At 46.9% G+C, this 17,155-nt stretch overlaps 1 protein-coding gene across 1 annotated transcript in view; it reads left to right on the top strand.

The window, feature by feature from the left end:
- The first annotated feature begins 1,007 nt into the window (after nucleotides 1–1,007).
- ALKAL1 (ALK and LTK ligand 1) overlaps nucleotides 1,008–17,155 on the top strand; it is a 183,261-nt gene continuing 167,113 nt past the window's right edge. The window contains exon 1 of the mRNA XM_069731335.1: nucleotides 1,008–1,627. Within this exon, the coding sequence (XP_069587436.1) occupies nucleotides 1,345–1,627 (283 nt within the window). The 5' untranslated portion in view covers nucleotides 1,008–1,344. The remainder of the gene's footprint in view (nucleotides 1,628–17,155) is intronic.

The raw sequence follows: 17,155 nt of genomic DNA, 5'->3' as shown, positions 1-17,155 counted from the left end.
GGGGGTCCCATTTCCCAGTGCAGCAGGTATGGATGTATCTGCACATGTGGGTCCCATTTCCCAGTGCAGCAGGTATGGATGTATCTGCACATGGGGGTCCCATTTCCCAGTGCAGCAGGTATGGCTGTATCTGCACATGAGGGTCCCATTTTCCAGGGCAGCAGGTATGGATGTATCTGCACATGTGGGTCCCATTTCCCAGTGCAGCAGGTATGGATGTATCTGCACATGTGGGTCCCATTTTCCAGTGCAGCAGGTATGGATGTATCTGCACATGTGGGTCCCATTTCCCAGTGCAGCAGGTATGGATGTATCTGCACATGTGGCTCCCAGTTTCCAGGGCAGCAGGTATGGATGTATCTGCACATGTGGCTCCCAGTTTCCAGGGCAGCAGGTATGGATGTATCTGCACATGGTGGTCCCATTTTCCAGGGCAGCAGGTATGGATGTATCTGCACATGGTGGTCCCATTTTCCAGGGCAGCAGGTATGGATGTATCTGCACATGGTGGTCCCATTTTCCAGGGCAGCAGGTATGGATGTATCTGCACATGTGGGTCCCATTTCCAGGGCAGCAGTTATGGATGTCTCTGCACATGGGGGTCCCATTTCCAGGCCAGCAGTTATGGATGTATCTGCACATGGGGGTCCCATTTCCAAGGCAGCAGGTATGGATGTATCTGCACATGGGGGTCCCATTTCCAAGGCAGCAGGTATGGATGTCTCTACACATGGGGGTCCCATCCAGCTGTTCCTTCCTTCTGAGTGCAGCGCAGACTTTGTGACTTGCAGTTTTGTCTGACATTTGTCTTCATAAACCCGGCAATAATGACAGAGAAGAAAGCTAAGTAAATCCCAAACAAAGCCAGGATTGTGTCATCTGTGCTGCATTGTTAATACCTTTTCTAATCCGAAGCTATAAATGTGCCCTGGAAGATGTGGGACGAGAGGCAGCCTGGAGGGTGGAGAGTCTGGCCACTCAATTAGGGAGGCTAGTCATTGCCATGCTGCGATTAGTTGGTGTGCCCTGTGAGGAGGAGGGTGCTGGCTGGTGGATTAGATCAGTTTGGGAAAGAGATGAGGACAGATTGATCATTAATGTGGAGATAGCAGTGGTTATTAGCAGCAGCAGCAGCAGCTCCTGAGCCTCCTCTTCTCCTTCTCTGCTTTGCCTTTTGATTTCCTCAGCACCCTTCTGACTGCCACAAGTTCTTCTCAGGATCATCCAGGAGTCCCGAGTTGGCCAAGATCACCATGAGCAGCCCCAAGATGATAATGGGCAGAAGCTAGCACGTGTAACTCTTGTCTTCATCCCTCTCTCTTTCCCAGGATCGCAAAGGGAGAGATGCTGAGGGCGAGGAAATGGCAGGCAGTACTGGCCATCTCCTTATTGCTGGTCACCTCCTCTGTTCATGGCATCAGTGAAGCGCAGGAAAGAGAGAGAAGAACTCTTCTGGACCTTATTGTGCAGGCCATTGGGGACAGTAGCACCAGCAGAGAAAGTGCAGGCAAAGTCATCACCAGGCGGTACAGCGAGGGGACTGCTTACTCTTCAGAGCATGGTGGCCACCGCAGACTGTCCTCCAGGGAGAGGACTTCTCCAAGGACCAGCAGCAAGAGACCTTCAGGTAGGTGACCTGCTCCTTGCCCCTTCATTCATACACAGGGAGTATATACAGTATAATCCATCCCATCAGACATCCAGGAGTTGTATCTCCCTCCAGAGGCTTTAATCCCTTTAGATGGGATTTCATGGTGATATCAGGCTTGGGTTCTTCTCTATGTACTGTACCTTCACTACTGAGCGTGGTGATAATGGGGGCACTAGTGTTCATCTGACCATACACATTGCTATTGGCTTTAAAGAGAAATATGACAGCACCAGGTATTATGGCAAAATTGAGAAGTTTTCATGTCTCTGCTGAAAGAGCGATTGTGTCTTTTAGGTTCTTAAACTTGTCACAGTAAATGTGGAAATGATTATCTCTAGTAAGAGTAGTCATGAAATCAAGAAACAATGAAGTTCTCAGAGTTCTAGAGGGACATCATGGAGCAAATGATCAAAACTAGGAGGTTATTTCCCAACATTTCTTTTGAAGTTCTTCCAGCAGGATATTATCAACCATGTCTTATGATTTTCCAATTAGCACTGATACATTACAAGTCATACTTGTTTGTCAAAACAGTGGCACAAATATGGGCCATAATGTTGTCACTTGTTCCTCTAGAGTTTGACCCCTTCTGAAATGGTTCAAGTAAATGCATTATTTTATTCTTGCTCTCATATTAGCTTGACCATTGTTTTCTCCATAAACTCCATTTTTCATATATGTTAGCAGTTTTAAGCCAGGATCAGGGGACATTCTAAGTTTATAAAATACAGCACCCAAATGTTAGCAGTGAGTGAACAGGAACAGGAATTTCCATGCACCCCTTGTATGTTAACTGATGCATTTGTGTTTTTAATGAGATTTCTATGGTACGTTTTTCAAGAAACTCTAGGTGCATCATGTTCAAGGAATTTGTTGACTTGTCATATGTTGGATAATTATTATTTTTTTATTAATTTTCTCTTGCTGACACACGGGTCTTAATGATGTTGAAGATATATCTATTTTTTTAATTTTCTTAAAACATATTGCCCAAAAGGAGAACATGAAGTCCTTTATGCACATTTATACATGCAATTTCTCCAGTTTTCTGCAAGTTTTAGAAATAAAGGTGACATGGCTTAATAGTCATGTGTCAAATAATGGACAACTTTCTTCCGTGGTAGTAAACTGTACCTTAAAGGGGTTCTCTAGGGTAAATAATAAATGATGGCAGGTTTCTTTTAGAGGCAGCGACACCCCTGATCATGGGTTATACATGGTATTGCTGCTCAGCTACATTCACTTCAGTGAAGCTGAGTTGTAATACCAGACCCAACCCATCGTCTGGGGTGGCACTGTTTCTGAAAGGAGGCAGTCATGTTTTAGCAACCCCTTTAAGTTTTTCTGTCCCACCATCTTTCAGTAGCTGTGCCATATTCAAGGATATGCTGGTGAAAATATGTATGTGGCATAAAAAATAACAGATTAATTATTTTGAAAGCATTAAAGAACGTACAGAAAAGTAGAAATTTTTAAATTCTGCATCATTTTTTTTAACTGTTGGAGATATTGTGTTGTGTATATGTGGTGATGATACATTTCTGTAGCTTATCTATTGGAAGTCTAATGCTTTTCTAAGCTTTCACGTCAGTTTGTAAAGCTGCACTGTTCATTAGTACATATAATGCTTCACAGATTTTTACATAGGACTGTTTTTTATATTTCGATCAGGTTTCTGTTTTATCCCTGGACTATCCAGGGGAAAAATATATATATATATATATATTGAGGCGTTGCACAGTGGAAAAGCATTGGCCTCCATTTATCAAGCAGTTTACACCACATTTCTTGTGTAAGGCTGTGTGCAAACGTTCCGGAATTTTCACGTTTTTTGCGCGCTTTTTCGGCAGTTTTCCACTGCAAAAACACTTTGAAAAACGCACACATTAAGCATCCCATCATTTTTAATGCATTCCGCAATTTTTGTGCACATGTTGTGTTTTTTCCGTGATAAAAACGCATCGCGGAAAAATACGCATCATGTTCATTAATTTTGCAGATTTTTTGCATATTTGTCACTATTTATTGCATTTTGAAGCTCCAGAAAAAAACGCGAAAAATCTGCACAAAAACCGCGACAAAACCGTGAAAAAAACGCAAAAAAAATACCGCGTGAAAAATGCATGCAGATTTCCTGCGGAAAAAGTCCGGTTTTGTTCAGGAAATTTCTGCATAAAATCCTGACGTGTGCACATAGCCTTACAGTGCTTGAAATGTTGCAAAATTTTTGTCCAACTTGTACTAACGCGAAATTACTGCAGGTTTTGGAGTTTTTATACTGGTTTATAAAAAGTGGAGTACACTTATTTTGCTGCTGCACATGAGCTAAAAGATTCTCCAAATTCATGCTTTAAGGCCAGTCTCACACGCCCAGATAATTCTGGTACCGAAAAAATCGGTACCGGAGTTTTCCGTGTCCGTGTGAAAGTGAGCTCCCCTAGGCCATCCGTGTGGCACACGTGCGGCACACGTGTGCCGCCCGTGTGGCGACTGGATACCACACGGAGCGTGCAGGAGACAGCGCTAGAGATAAGCGCTGTCCCCTGCATCTGGTGCTGAAGCCGCCATTCATATCTTCTCTCCAGCAGCGTTCGCTGGAAAGAAGATATGAAAAATCCTTTTTTTTTTCTTGTTTTAAATAAAGATCCATGTCCCTAACCCCCCTCCCACCCCCTGTGTGCCCGCCCGCTGGTATTAAAATACTCACCCGGCTCCCTCGCAGCGTCCTGTCCTCACCGCACCTTCTCCTGTATGAGCGGTCACGTGGTGCCGCCCATTACAGTCATGAATATGCGTCTCCACCCCTATCGGAGGTGGAGCCGCATATTCATGACTGTAATCGGTGGCACCATGTGACCGCTCATACAGAAGAAGCTGGCGCTGAGAGTACGCTGCGAGGGAGCCAGGTGAGTATTTTATTACCAGTGGATGGGCGCACAGGGGGTGGGAGGGGGGTGGGGACATGGATCTTTATTTAAAACAAGAAAAAAAAAAAGGATTTTTCATATCTTCTTTCCAGCGAAAGCTGCTGGAGAGAAGATATGAATGGCGGCTTCAGCACCACGTGGGGGGGACAGCGCTTACAGTAGCGCTGTCTCCTGCACGGCACACGGACTGCGCACGGACAGCATCCGTGTGCGGTACGTGTTTTACACGGACCCATTGATTTTAATGGGTCCGTGTAATCTGTGCGCTCCCACGAACACTGACATGTCTCCATGTTTTGCACACGGACACACGGTCCGTGAAAACACGCTGACATGTGCAGAGACACATTGATTTCAATGTGTCTACGTGAGTCAGTGTCTCCGGTACGTGAGGAAACTGTCACCTCACGTACCGGAGCCACTGACGTGTGAAACCGGCCTAACAGAAAGATTTTAGACTCTTGTGTGTTTATAATCCACAACTGTTTTGGTGCAAAAATGCTAATTGTGGCCTAAAGGCGATTTCATGCATCTGTGAAACAAAGACCATTTTCATGTCTGAAGACCTGGTGCAACCGCTGGGTCTTTTGACCTGAGCTAACTACTTCATATCTACCCATAAGGCCAGGGTCATACAAGTATATTCATGTCTATGGTTGCGCGGAAAACATCGTACTGCACTCAGATAACATCTGAGTGCGGTCTGATTTCTACGGACTGGCGCAATGGAGAAGATGGAGAAATTTGGTCCTCCTTCTTCTCCTCACAGTGTGCTCCGATTCTCTCATCTGGAAGAATCTGATCAAACTATGCTGACACTCTGAGAAAACTTGATGCAGAGCTTGATCAGAGAGTCCTTGCCATAATCGACCTGATTCTCTCAGAGATGAGAATCTACTTTCATGTGATCCTGTCCCAAAGCAGTTGGTAGAGTCTTCTGATGCAAGAATAGCTCATGTCTCATGGATGTATGAGACCATCCTAATGCCATGTGCAGATCAGCGTCTGAATAATCATCTGTTTTTCATCTTGAAAAAGATGACACTTTTAGATTTGTAAAAAAGTTTTTTTATTTTTACACATGATTAAAATTAGAAAATACATGCCAAATCAGAGGCTGCAAATCCAATGGCAGTCTAGGGAGACCTTAGTTAATCTTAAGCTATATTAGAGCCCAGAAATTCATATGGATAAATACTAGATGCAAAAAATTATTAACGTGGATAAAGTTCCTAAAAAGGCATACAAAATAGCGCATATAGTATCATTTAGAAAAAAAGGTGCTATTTGTGCGTATATGTCTGGTAGCCTAGAATGCAGATAAGGTGCTGTGATGCAGCGATGTCCTTGCTGTGCAGTGAATAGGCAGTGACCCATATAAAGTTCAAATAAAGTCTTGTTTATTTTGTAGCATACTCACAATCCAAAAACATAAGCAACAAGTCCTTCGGTATGCAGCCGGGAAAAGTAAAGACAGTCCACAATCCGTTGCCGTGGACGTATTACACCACTGTGTACGCTGGGGTGTCAGGCTTTTAGGCTCTGCCTGACCCGTGTTGCTCCACACAGAAGGAGCTCCTCATAAGCCTCCTGCTAGGTCTGACTCCTAGACCAGACTGACACACCCAAACTCTCTTGCAGGGGTTTTTTTTTCTTTCCTCCAGATTCTATGGCCATGGGCCACTATAAGATCTGGGCTGGAGGAAACGGACCGGCCCCACTACCTTCCTGCAGTCCGTTTCAAAATAAAAGCCCATACCGGGTTTTCCTGAATAATTTCTGGGACAAATAACTTGACCCAGTTCACACTCACTTTTATTCTTCCCTGTGTCTCACAGGCAACCTGCTGTGAGCACAGGGCACTCCAGCGGATCTAATTATGCTTCTAAGCACATCCTGGGGGATACATAGCGACCCTCGCATATGACACCGGTCACTGCCTCACATACCCCCTCTCTGTTCAGACTTGTGGGGTTGAACATTTGTCAGCATACATGGTGCCCGTGACAGGGCATCCACATTTCCCTGTGATTTCCCAGCCCGATGTTCCACAGAGAAGCTGAAATTTTGTAGGGACAAGAACCATCTGGTAACTCGGGCATTCCTTTCCTTTGCATTTCTCATCCAGACGAGGGGTGAATGGTCCGTTACCAACCGAAACTGGCGCCCGAGCAAATAGTAGCGTGGCGACTCCAAGGCCCATTTGATCGCCAAGCACTCCTTCTCCACTACGCTATAATTTTTCTCTGCCGGGGTCAGTTTCCTGCTTAACCCCTTACCGGCATCGGACGTACTATACCGTCCGATGCCGGCTCCCCTGCTTTGATGCAGGGCTCCGCGGTGAGCCCGCACCAAAGCCGGGACATGTCAGCTGTTTTGAACAGCTGACATGTGCCCGTAATAGGCGCGGGCAGAATCGCGATCTGCCCGCACCTATTAACTAGTTAAATGCCGCTGTCAAACGCAGACAGCGGTATTTAACTACCGCTTCCGGCCGGGCGGCCGGAAATGATGTCACCGCCGACCCCCGTCACATGATCGGGGGTCGGCGATGCTTGTGAATGGTAGCCATAGAGGTCCTTGAGACCTCTATGGTTACTGATTGCCCGTCGCTGTGAGCGCCACCCTGTGGTCGGCGCTCACAGCACACGTGCAATTCTGCTACATAGCAGCGATCAGCAGATCGCTGCTATGTAGCAGAGCCGATCGTGCTGTGCCTGCTTCTAGCCTCCCATGGAGGCTATTGAAGCATGGCAAAAGTTAAAAAAAAAAGTTAAAAAAAATGTGAAAAAAATAAGAAAAACATAAAAGTTTAAATCACCCCCCTTTCGCCCCAATCAAAATAAATCAATAAAAAAAATATCAAATCTACGCATATTTGGTATCGCCGCGCTCAGAACCGCCCGATCTATCAATTAAAAAAAAGTATTAACCTGATCACTAAACAGCGTAGCGGGAAAAAAATTTGAAACGCCAGAATTACGTTTTTTTGGTCGCCGCGACATTGCATTAAAATGCAATAACGGGCGATCAAAAGAACGTATCTGCACCGAAATGCTATCATTAAAAACGTCATCTTGGCACGCCAAAAATAAGCCCTCAACCGACCCCAGATCACGAAAAATGGAGACGCTACGAGTATCGGAAAATGGCGCAATTTTTTTTTTTTTTTAGCAAAGTTTGGAATTTTTTTTCAGCACTTAGATAAAAAATAACCTAGTCATGTTTGGTGTCTATGAACTCGTAATGACCTGGAGAATCATAATGGCAGGTCATTTTTAGCATTTAGTGAACCTAGCAAAAAAGCCAAACAAAAAACCAATGTGGGATTACACTTTTTTTGCAATTTCACCGCACTTGGAATTTTTTTCCTGTTTTCTAGTACACGACATGCTAAAACCAATGATGTCCTTCAAAAGTACAACTCGTCCCGCAAAAAATAAGCCCTCACATGGCCAAATTGACGGAAAAATAAAAAAGTCATGGCTCTGGGAAGGAGGGGAGCGAAAAACGAACACGGAAAAATGAAAAATCCCCAGGTCATGAAGGGGTTAAATAGGTGACTGGATGCTCATCCCCGTTCACCTCTTGCGACAACACCACTCCTAAGCCTACCTCTCAGGCATCGGTTTGCACAATAAAGGTTTTCTTGAAGTCGGGGCTGATGAGGACCGGCTGTCCACACAATGCCGATTTCAGAGACTGGAACGCTTCCTCTGCTTGAGGATTCCACTTGACCATCACTGTTTTCTTCCCTTTTAACAGGTCTGTTAGGGAAGCCGAATTACAAGCAAAATTTGGTATAAATCGACGGTAGTACCCAATGATGCTAAGGAATGCCCTCACTTGTTTGGAATTTAAGGGCTTGGGCCAGTTTTGAATGGCCTCAATTTTGTTCCATTGAGGTTTGATAACCCCCCGGCCGATCACATATCCTAAGTACCGGGCTTCCGTGAGACCTATTGCACATTTCTTTGGGTTTGCTGTTAACCCTGCAGCTCTAAGAGACTCCAGCACTGCTTGTACCTGGGACAGATGGGTATCCCAGTCGGTACTAAAGATGACTATGTCATCCAAATAGGCTGACGCATAGTCTCTATGTGGCGCTAACACAATGTCCATCAGCCTCTGAAATGTGGCCGGAGCTCCATGTAACCCAAAAGGTAAGACAACGTATTGAAAGAGACCCTCTGGGGTTATAAAAGCAGTCTTTTCCTTCGCTGACTCTGTTAAGGGAACCTGCCAGTAACCTTTTGTGAGAGCCAGCGTGGTGAAGTACTGGGCCTTCCCCAGTCTCTCAATTAGCTCGTCCACCCGTGGCATGGGATAGAGGTCAAATTTTGACACTTCATTTAACTTCCTAAAGTCATTACAGAAGCGTAATGACCCATCTGGTTTTGGTATTAGACCAATGGGGCTAGCCCACTCACTTCGGGACTCCTCAATGACTCCCAACTGAAACATTTGCTTTACCTCGGCCGCGATGGCTTGCCTTCGGGCCTCTGGCACTCGGTACGGTTTCATCCGCACCTTTATCTGGGGCTCAGTGACAATATCATGCTGAATCACCGAGGTTCGCCCCGGCAGCTCTGAGAACACATCCATATTCTGCTGTACCAAAGCTCGAGCCTCCCGCCGCTGCTGTTTTGTGAGGGCATCATTGACTTTTACCTCACAGCCGGCTGTGTCCTTGGCGAGTGCCAGAGGAACCTCCAATTGTATGACCGTAGTTTCTTCTGAGACCAAACATTCTCGGTCCTTCCAGGCCTTTAGCAAGTTGACATGATACAACTGCTCGGGTTTTCTTTTCCCGGGTTTGTACACTTTGTAATTCACTTCCCCCACCTTCCCCCGTATCTCATAAGGCCCTTGCCACTTGGCCATGAGTTTACTCTCTGGGGTGGGTACTAGTACCAACACCCGGTCTCCTTCTTTAAAGGACCTGACCGTGGCCCTTTTATTATAGGTACGGCTCTGAGCGGCCTGGGCATCCAACAGATGCTCTTTTACTATGGGTTGCACAACAGCAATCCGATCCTGCATACTTGCCACATATTCGATGACACTCTTATGTGGAGTGGGCTCCTGTTCCCACGTCTCTTTGGCTACATCCAGCAGTCCCCTCGGGTGCCTGCCATACAATAGCTCAAATGGGGAGAACCCCGTGGACGCCTGCGGTACCTCGCGTATGGCGAACATTAAATATGGCAATAACATATCCCAATCCTTCCCATCCTTGGCGACCACCTTTTTTAGCATGGCCTTGAGGGTCTTATTAAACCTCTCGACCAACCCATCGGTTTGTGGATGGTACACTGACTTACGCAACTGTTTAATTTGGAGCAATTTACATAGCTCCCTCGTCACTTTAGACATAAAAGGGGTACCCTGATCTGTAAGGATCTCCTTGGGAAGCCCAAGGCGACAAAACATGGCAAACAGTTCACGGGCTATTAGTTTAGCCGAAGTGTGCCGGAGCGGTATCGCCTCTGGATACAGGGTGGCGTAGTCTACGACTACTAATATGTGCTGATGGCCCCGGGCGGATTTTACTATTGGTCCCACCAGATCCATCACTATCCGCTCAAAGGGTACTTCTATGATGGGCAGAGGCACTAACGGACTCCGGTAGTTTGTGGGGGGTGAGGTTAGTTGACACTCAGGACACGTGTCACAGTACTTTGTAACCTCAGCATAGACACCAGGCCAAAAAACCTCTGTAATATGCGCTCTAATGGCTTTTTGGCCCCCAAGTGCCCCCCCAACATGTGAGTGTGAGCCATGTCAAGTACCGCCCGACGATAGGGTTGGGGCACTAGCAGTTGTTCCACCACCTCATCCCGGATTTTATCAACCCTATACAGTAACTCATGGTTGATCGTCATCCGGGGAAACTCCTTTTCTGCACCAGGTTGTTGTGCCACCCCATTCACCTCGATTACTCTTTCCCTTGCCCGGGTCAGAGTGGGATCCTGGAGCTGGGCAGTCCCAAACTTACCAGTTGACACCTCCAGCTCAGGAATTGGTGGATTCTCTTCCACTTCTCCTGTCAACACCTCTAGGGGAAACCTATTGGGATTACACACTGTCCCTATCGTGGCGACCCCTACGGCAGGTGTCCCTGACTCGGGATCTTCGGGTTCTGCATCCGGAATGCTTTTTACCCTGAGAGGGTTAACTCTGGTCTCCCAAAGGGAGCAGAACAATGGCAAGTCTCTACCCATCACAGTCCCATATGGAAGAGTCTTTACCACTCCCACCACATGTTTTATCTCTCCACATGGAGTGGAGAACGTGACCTCCGCAGTCGGGTACTCTCAGAGGTCCCCATGTATGCACACTACCCCCACCTTTCGTTCATTAGGACTGTCCCCAGCAACCAGGGACCCGTGTACCAGGGTCACCAAGCTCCCCGAGTCCAAGAGAGCATTTGTCTGGTACCCGTTAACGAGCACTCTGCACAGCTGAGGTTCGGTACTGGCAGGGTCCGTAGTGGCAATGCAGACTGGCTGGGCATACATAGATACGCGGTGGGTATACCCGCAGTCCATGGGTTCCGTTGTTAGGGGGCAATTAGCAACCACATGTCCAGGTTCTTGGCACCGCCAACTCGTAATGACTGTGGCACGAGGTAACCTTGGAGCCAGTTTAGGGGACACAGGTCTGTGGTCACTCTCTTTCCGAGACAACCCCTCAGCACGGACTCGGTCCGGTCTTGTCCCAGTGGAGGGCCGTGGACTTTTCTCAGACTCCTGAGCTGGCTGAGCCTTACGTGACAGCCAAAGCGGAGCAGTGTCCCGTATAAAGTCCTGGGTGGCCTTATATCGCTCTATCAGACCTACAACCTGGTCTAGGGTACCCGGGTCCCCTTGACCCACCCAACGCTGTATGGCTGCTGGCAGAGCCCTTACCAGTCGGACGACCACCACCCTCTCCACTATCTGACTTGTGGTTAAAGTCTCAGGTTGGAGCCACCGTTTCACAAGCTGCAGTAAGTCAAAAATCTGAGACCGGGCAGGCTCCACAAAAGTCCAAGAAACAACTCGTTGAGCTCTCACATAAGTATTAACCCCCAGTCGGGCAAGGATCTCACCTTTTAGCTTGGAATAGTCCTGGGCATCCTCCCGACTGAGGTCAAAGTAGGCCTTTAGCGCATCACCCCTCAAGAACGGAGCCACAACTTCAGCCCACTGTGCTGCTGGCAGATTCTCCCGCTCTGCCGTGCGCTCATAGACGGTGAGGAAAGCTTCCACATCATCTTCCGGACTCAATTTCCTCAAAGCGGAGCGGACCTTGTCTTGGGCATCGCGACGTTCCGGGGTCGGTGCTGGAGGTGCCTCACGCAGGGCTGTAATTTGCTGCAGCAACAGGTTATTAGTTTGTTGCTGTTGTTGCTGTGTGAGGACCAGCTGCCTCAGGATCTCCTCCATTTTGTCTGTAGGCCTGAATTGCAATGTAGCAGGCTTAATAACAGACATGCAAATGGCGTTGGGGTATGCCTTAACCCCTTCCCGACCCATGAAGGCACGTAGGCGTCATGAAAGTCGGTTCCAATCCGACCCATGACGCCTATGTGGCGTCATGGAAAGATCGCGTCCCTGCAGATCGGGTGAAAGGGTTAACTCCCATTTCACCCGATCTGCAGGGACAGGGGGAGTGGTAGTTCAGCCCAGGGGGGGTGGCTTCACCCCCCCGTGGCTACGATCGCTCTGATTGGCTGTTGAAAGTGAAACTGCCAATCAGAGCGATTTGTAATATTTCACCTATTATAACGGGTGAAATATTACAATCCAGCCATGGCCGATGATGCAATATCATCGGCCATGGCTGGAAATACTAATGTGCCCCCACCCCACCCCACTGATCGCCCCCCCCCCAAGCCACCAATCTGCCCGGTACACTGCCCCGCTCCCCTCCGTCCTGTGATCCGCTCCCCCCGTGCTCTTGTCCGCTCGCCCCCGTGCTCCAATCACCCCCACATGCTCCAATCACCCCCCCTGCACTCCGATCCACCCCCCGTGCTCCGTTCCACCCACCGTGCTCCGTTCCACCCCCCCGTGCTCCGTTTCACCCCCCGTGCTCCGTTCCACCCCTCCCGCGTTCCGATCCACCCCCCCGTGCTCCGATCCCCCCCCCGTGCTCCCCCCCACCCCATCATACTTACCGATCCTGCCGGGGTCCGTCCGTCTTCTCCCTGGGCGCCGCCATCTTCCAAAATGGCGGGCGCATGCGCAGTGCGCCCGCCGAATCTGCCGGCCGGCAGATTCGTTCAAAGTGCATTTTGATCACTGAGATATAATCCCAGTGATCAAAATAAAAAAATAATAAATGACCCCCCCCTCTGTCACCCCCATAGGTAGGGACAATAAAAAAATAAAGAATTTTTTTTTTCCACTAATGTTAGGTTAGGGGTAGGGTTAGGGGTAGGGTTAGGGTTAGGGTTAGGGGTAGGGTTAGGGGTAGGGTTAGGGCTAGGGTTAGGGTTAGGGCTAGGGCTAGGGTTAGGGCTAGGGTTAGGGTTAGGGTTTCGGTATGTGCACACGTATTCTGGTCCTCTGCGGATTTTTCCGCTGCGGATTTGATAAATCCGCAGTGCTAAACCGCTGCGGATTTATCGCGGATTTACCGCGTTGTTTCTGCGCCTTTCACTGCGGTTTTACAACTGCGATTTTCTATTGGAGCAGTTGTAAAACCGCTGCGGAATCCGCAGAAAGAAGCGACATGCTGCGGAATGTAAACCGCTGCGTTTCCGTGCAGTTTTTCTGCAGCATGTGTACAGCGTTTTTTGTTTCCCATAGGTTTACATTGAACTGTAAACTCATGGGAAACTGCTGCGGATCCGCAGCGTTTTCCGCAGCGTGTGCACATACCTTTAGAATTAGGCTATGTGCACACGGTGCGGATTTGGCTGCGGATCCGCAGCAGTGTTCCATGAGGTTTACAGTATCAAGTAAACCTATGGAAAACCAAATCCGCTGTGCCCATGGTGCGGAAAATACCACGCGGAAATGCTGCGTTGTATTTTCCGCAGCATATCAATTCTTTGTGCGGATTCCGCAGCGTTTTACACCTGTTCCTCAATAGGAATCCGCAGGTGAAATCCGCACAAAAAACACTGGAAATCCTCGGTAAATCCGCAGGTAAAACGCAGTGCCTTTTACCCGCGGATTTTTCAAAAATGATGCTGAAAAATCTCACACGAATCCGCAACGTAGGCACATAGCCTTAGGGTTAGGGTTGGAATTAGGGTTGTGGTTAGGGTTGTGATTAGGGTTATGGCTACAATTGGGATTAGGGTTAGGGGTGTGTTGCGGTTAGGGTTGTGATTAGGGTTATGGCTACAGTTGGGATTAGGATTAGGGGTGTGGGGGGGTTAGTGTTGGAGGTAGAATTGAGGGGTTTCCACTGTTTAGGCACATCAGGAGTCTCCAAACGCAACATGGCGCCACCATTGATTCCAGCCAATCTTGTATTCAAAAAGTCAAATGGTGCTCCCTCACTTCCAAGCCCCGACGTGTGCCCAAACAGTGGTTTACCCCCACATATCGGGTACCAGCATACTCAGGATAAACTGCACAACAATTATTGGGGTCCAATTTCTCCTGTTACCCTTGGGAAAATTATAAAATGCTTGCTAAAACATCATTTTTGAGGAAAGAAAAATTATTTTTTATTTTCACAGCTCTGCGTTGTAAACGTCTGTGAAGCACTTGGGGGTTCAAAGTGCTCACCACATATCTAGATAAGTTCCTTGGGGGGTCTAGTTTCCAAAATGGGGTCACTTGTGGGGGGTTTCTACTGTTTAGGCACACCAGGGGCTCTGCAAACGCAACGTGACGCCCGCAGACCATTCCATCAAAGTCTGCATTTCAAAAGTCACTACTTCCCTTCTGAGCCCCGACGTGTGCCCAAACAGTGGTTTACCCCCACACATGGGGTATCAGCGTACTCAGGAGAAACTGGACAACAACTTTTGGGGTCCAATTTCTCTTGTAACCCTTGGGAAAATAAAAAATTGCAGGCTAAAAGATCATTTTTGAGAAAATAATTTTTATTTTTTCATGGCTCTGCGTTATAAACTTCTGTGAAGCACTTGGGGGTTCAAAGTCCTCACCACACATCTAGATTAGTTCCTTTGGGGGTCTAGTTTAGTTTAGATTGGAGCTAATTTTCCATTTAAAAAGCCAAATGGCGTGCCTTCCCTTCCGAGCCCTGCCGTGCGCCCAAACAGTGGTTTACTCCCACATATGGGGTATCAGCGTACTCAGGACAAACTGGACAAGAACATTTGGCATCCAATTTCTCCTATTACCCTTGGCAAAATTCCATTTTTGAGGAAAGAAAAATTATTTTTTATTTTCATGGCTCTGCGTTATAAACTTCTGTGAAGCACCTGGGGGTTTAAAGTGCTCAATATGCATCTAAATAAGTTCCTTGGGGGGTCTAGTTTCCAAAATGGGGTCACTTGTGGGGGAGCTCCAATGTTTAGGCACACAGGGGCTCTCCAAACGCGACATGGTGTCCGCTAACAATTGGAGCTAATTTTCCATTCAAAAAGTCAAATGGCGCGCCTTCCCTTCCGAGCCCTGCCGTGTGCCCAAACAGTGGTTTACCCTCACATATGAGGTATCAGCGTACTCGGGAGAAATTGCCCAACAAATTTTATGATCCATTTTATCCTATTGCCCATGTGAAAATGAAAAAATTGAGGCAAAAAAATTTTTTTGTGAAAAAAAGTACTTTTTCATTTTTACGGATCAATTTTTGAAGCACCTGGGGGTTCAAAGTGCTCACTATGCATCTAGATAAGTTCCTTGGGGCATCTAGTTTCCAAAATGGGGTCACTTGTGGGGGAGCTCCAATGTTTAGGCACACGGGGGCTCTCCAAACGTGACATGGTGTCCGCTAAAGAGTGGAGCCAATTTTTCATTCAAAAAGTCAAATGGCGCTCCTTCCCTTCCAAGCCCTGCCGTGCGCCCAAACAGTGGTTTACCCCAACATATGAGGTGTCAGTGTACTCAGGACAAATTGGACAACAACTTTCGTCATTCAGTTTCTCCTTTTACCATTGGGAAAATAAAAAAATTGTTGCTAAAAGATAATTTTTGTGACTACAAAGTTAAATGTTCATTTTTTCCTTCCATGTTGCTTCTGCTGCTGTGAAGTACCTGAAGGGTTAATAAACTTCTTGAATGTGGTTTTGAGTACCCTGTGGGGTGCATTTTTTAGAATGGTGTCACTTTTGGGTATTTTCAGCCATATAGACCCCTCAAACTGACTTCAAATGTGAGGTGGTCCCTAAAAAAAATGGTTTTGTAAATTTCGTTGTAAAAATGAGAAATTGCTGGTCAAATTTTAACCCTTATAACTTCCTAGCAAAAAAAAAAATTTGTTTCCAAAATTGTGCTGATGTAAAGTATACATGTGGGAAATGTTATTTATTAACTATTTTGTGTCACATATCTCTCTGGTTTAACAGAATAAAAATTCAAAATGTGAAAATTGCGAAATTTTCAAAATTTTCGCCAAATTTCCGTTTTTATCACAAATAAACGCAGAATTTATTGACCTAAATTTACCACTAACATGAAGCCCAATATGTCACGAAAAAACAATCTCAGAACTGCTAGGATCCGTTGAAGCGTTCCTGAGTTATTACCTCATAAAGGGACACTGGTCAGAATTGCAAAAAACGGCAAGGTCTTTAAGGTCAAAATAGGCTAGGTCATGAAGGGGTTAATTCACACTGCTCCGCATTCTCCAACCAAATGTGATGCAGCGATGTCCTTGCTGTGCAGTGAATAGGCAGTGACCCATATAAAGTTCAAATAAAGTCTTGTTTATTTTGTAGCATACTCACAATCCAAAAACATAAGCAACAAGTCCTTCAGTATGCAGCCGGGAAAAGTAAAGACAGTCCACAATCCGTTGCCGTGGACGTATTACACCACTGTGTATGCTGGGGCGTCAGGCTTTTAGGCTCTGCCTGACCCGTGTTGCTCCACACGGAAGGAGCTCCTCATAAGCCTCCTGCTAGGTCTGACTCCCAGACCAGTCTGACACACCCAAACTCTCTTGCAGGGTTTTTTTTTCTTTCCTCCAGATTCTATGGCTATGGGCCACTATAAGATCTGGGCTGGAGGAAACGGACCGGCCCCACTACCTTCCTGCAGTCCGTTTCAAAATAAAAGCCCATACCGGGTTTTCCTGAATAATTTCTGGGACAAATAACTTGACCCAGTTCACACTCACTTTTATTCTTCCCTGTGTCTCACAGGCAACCTGCTGTGAGCACAGGGCACTCCAGAGGATCTAATATGCTTCTAAGCACATGCTTTGCAAAAAAGAAAAAAAAAGAGCATGAACCGCACATCCCAAAATCATACGTTGATCTAAAGCCGCTAGGCAAATATTAATATAACTGAATATGAGGTTTTCAGTTTAACATTCTGATCAGACTGTAAGAAGCCCACTGCCCCGTCACGGCAAACCTCGTAGTGGGTCCTAACGCCCTAACGGAGCGGAGCCGTGCGGGATGTGCGGTTCATGCTCTTTTTTTTTCTTTTTTGCTTCTAAG

Source organism: Ranitomeya imitator, chromosome 6 (assembly GCF_032444005.1).
Source record: "Ranitomeya imitator isolate aRanImi1 chromosome 6, aRanImi1.pri, whole genome shotgun sequence".
NCBI lineage: Eukaryota > Metazoa > Chordata > Amphibia > Anura > Dendrobatidae > Ranitomeya > Ranitomeya imitator.
The sequence above is the reverse complement of the archived record's forward strand: the minus strand, read 5'-3'. Positions and strand labels throughout refer to the sequence as shown.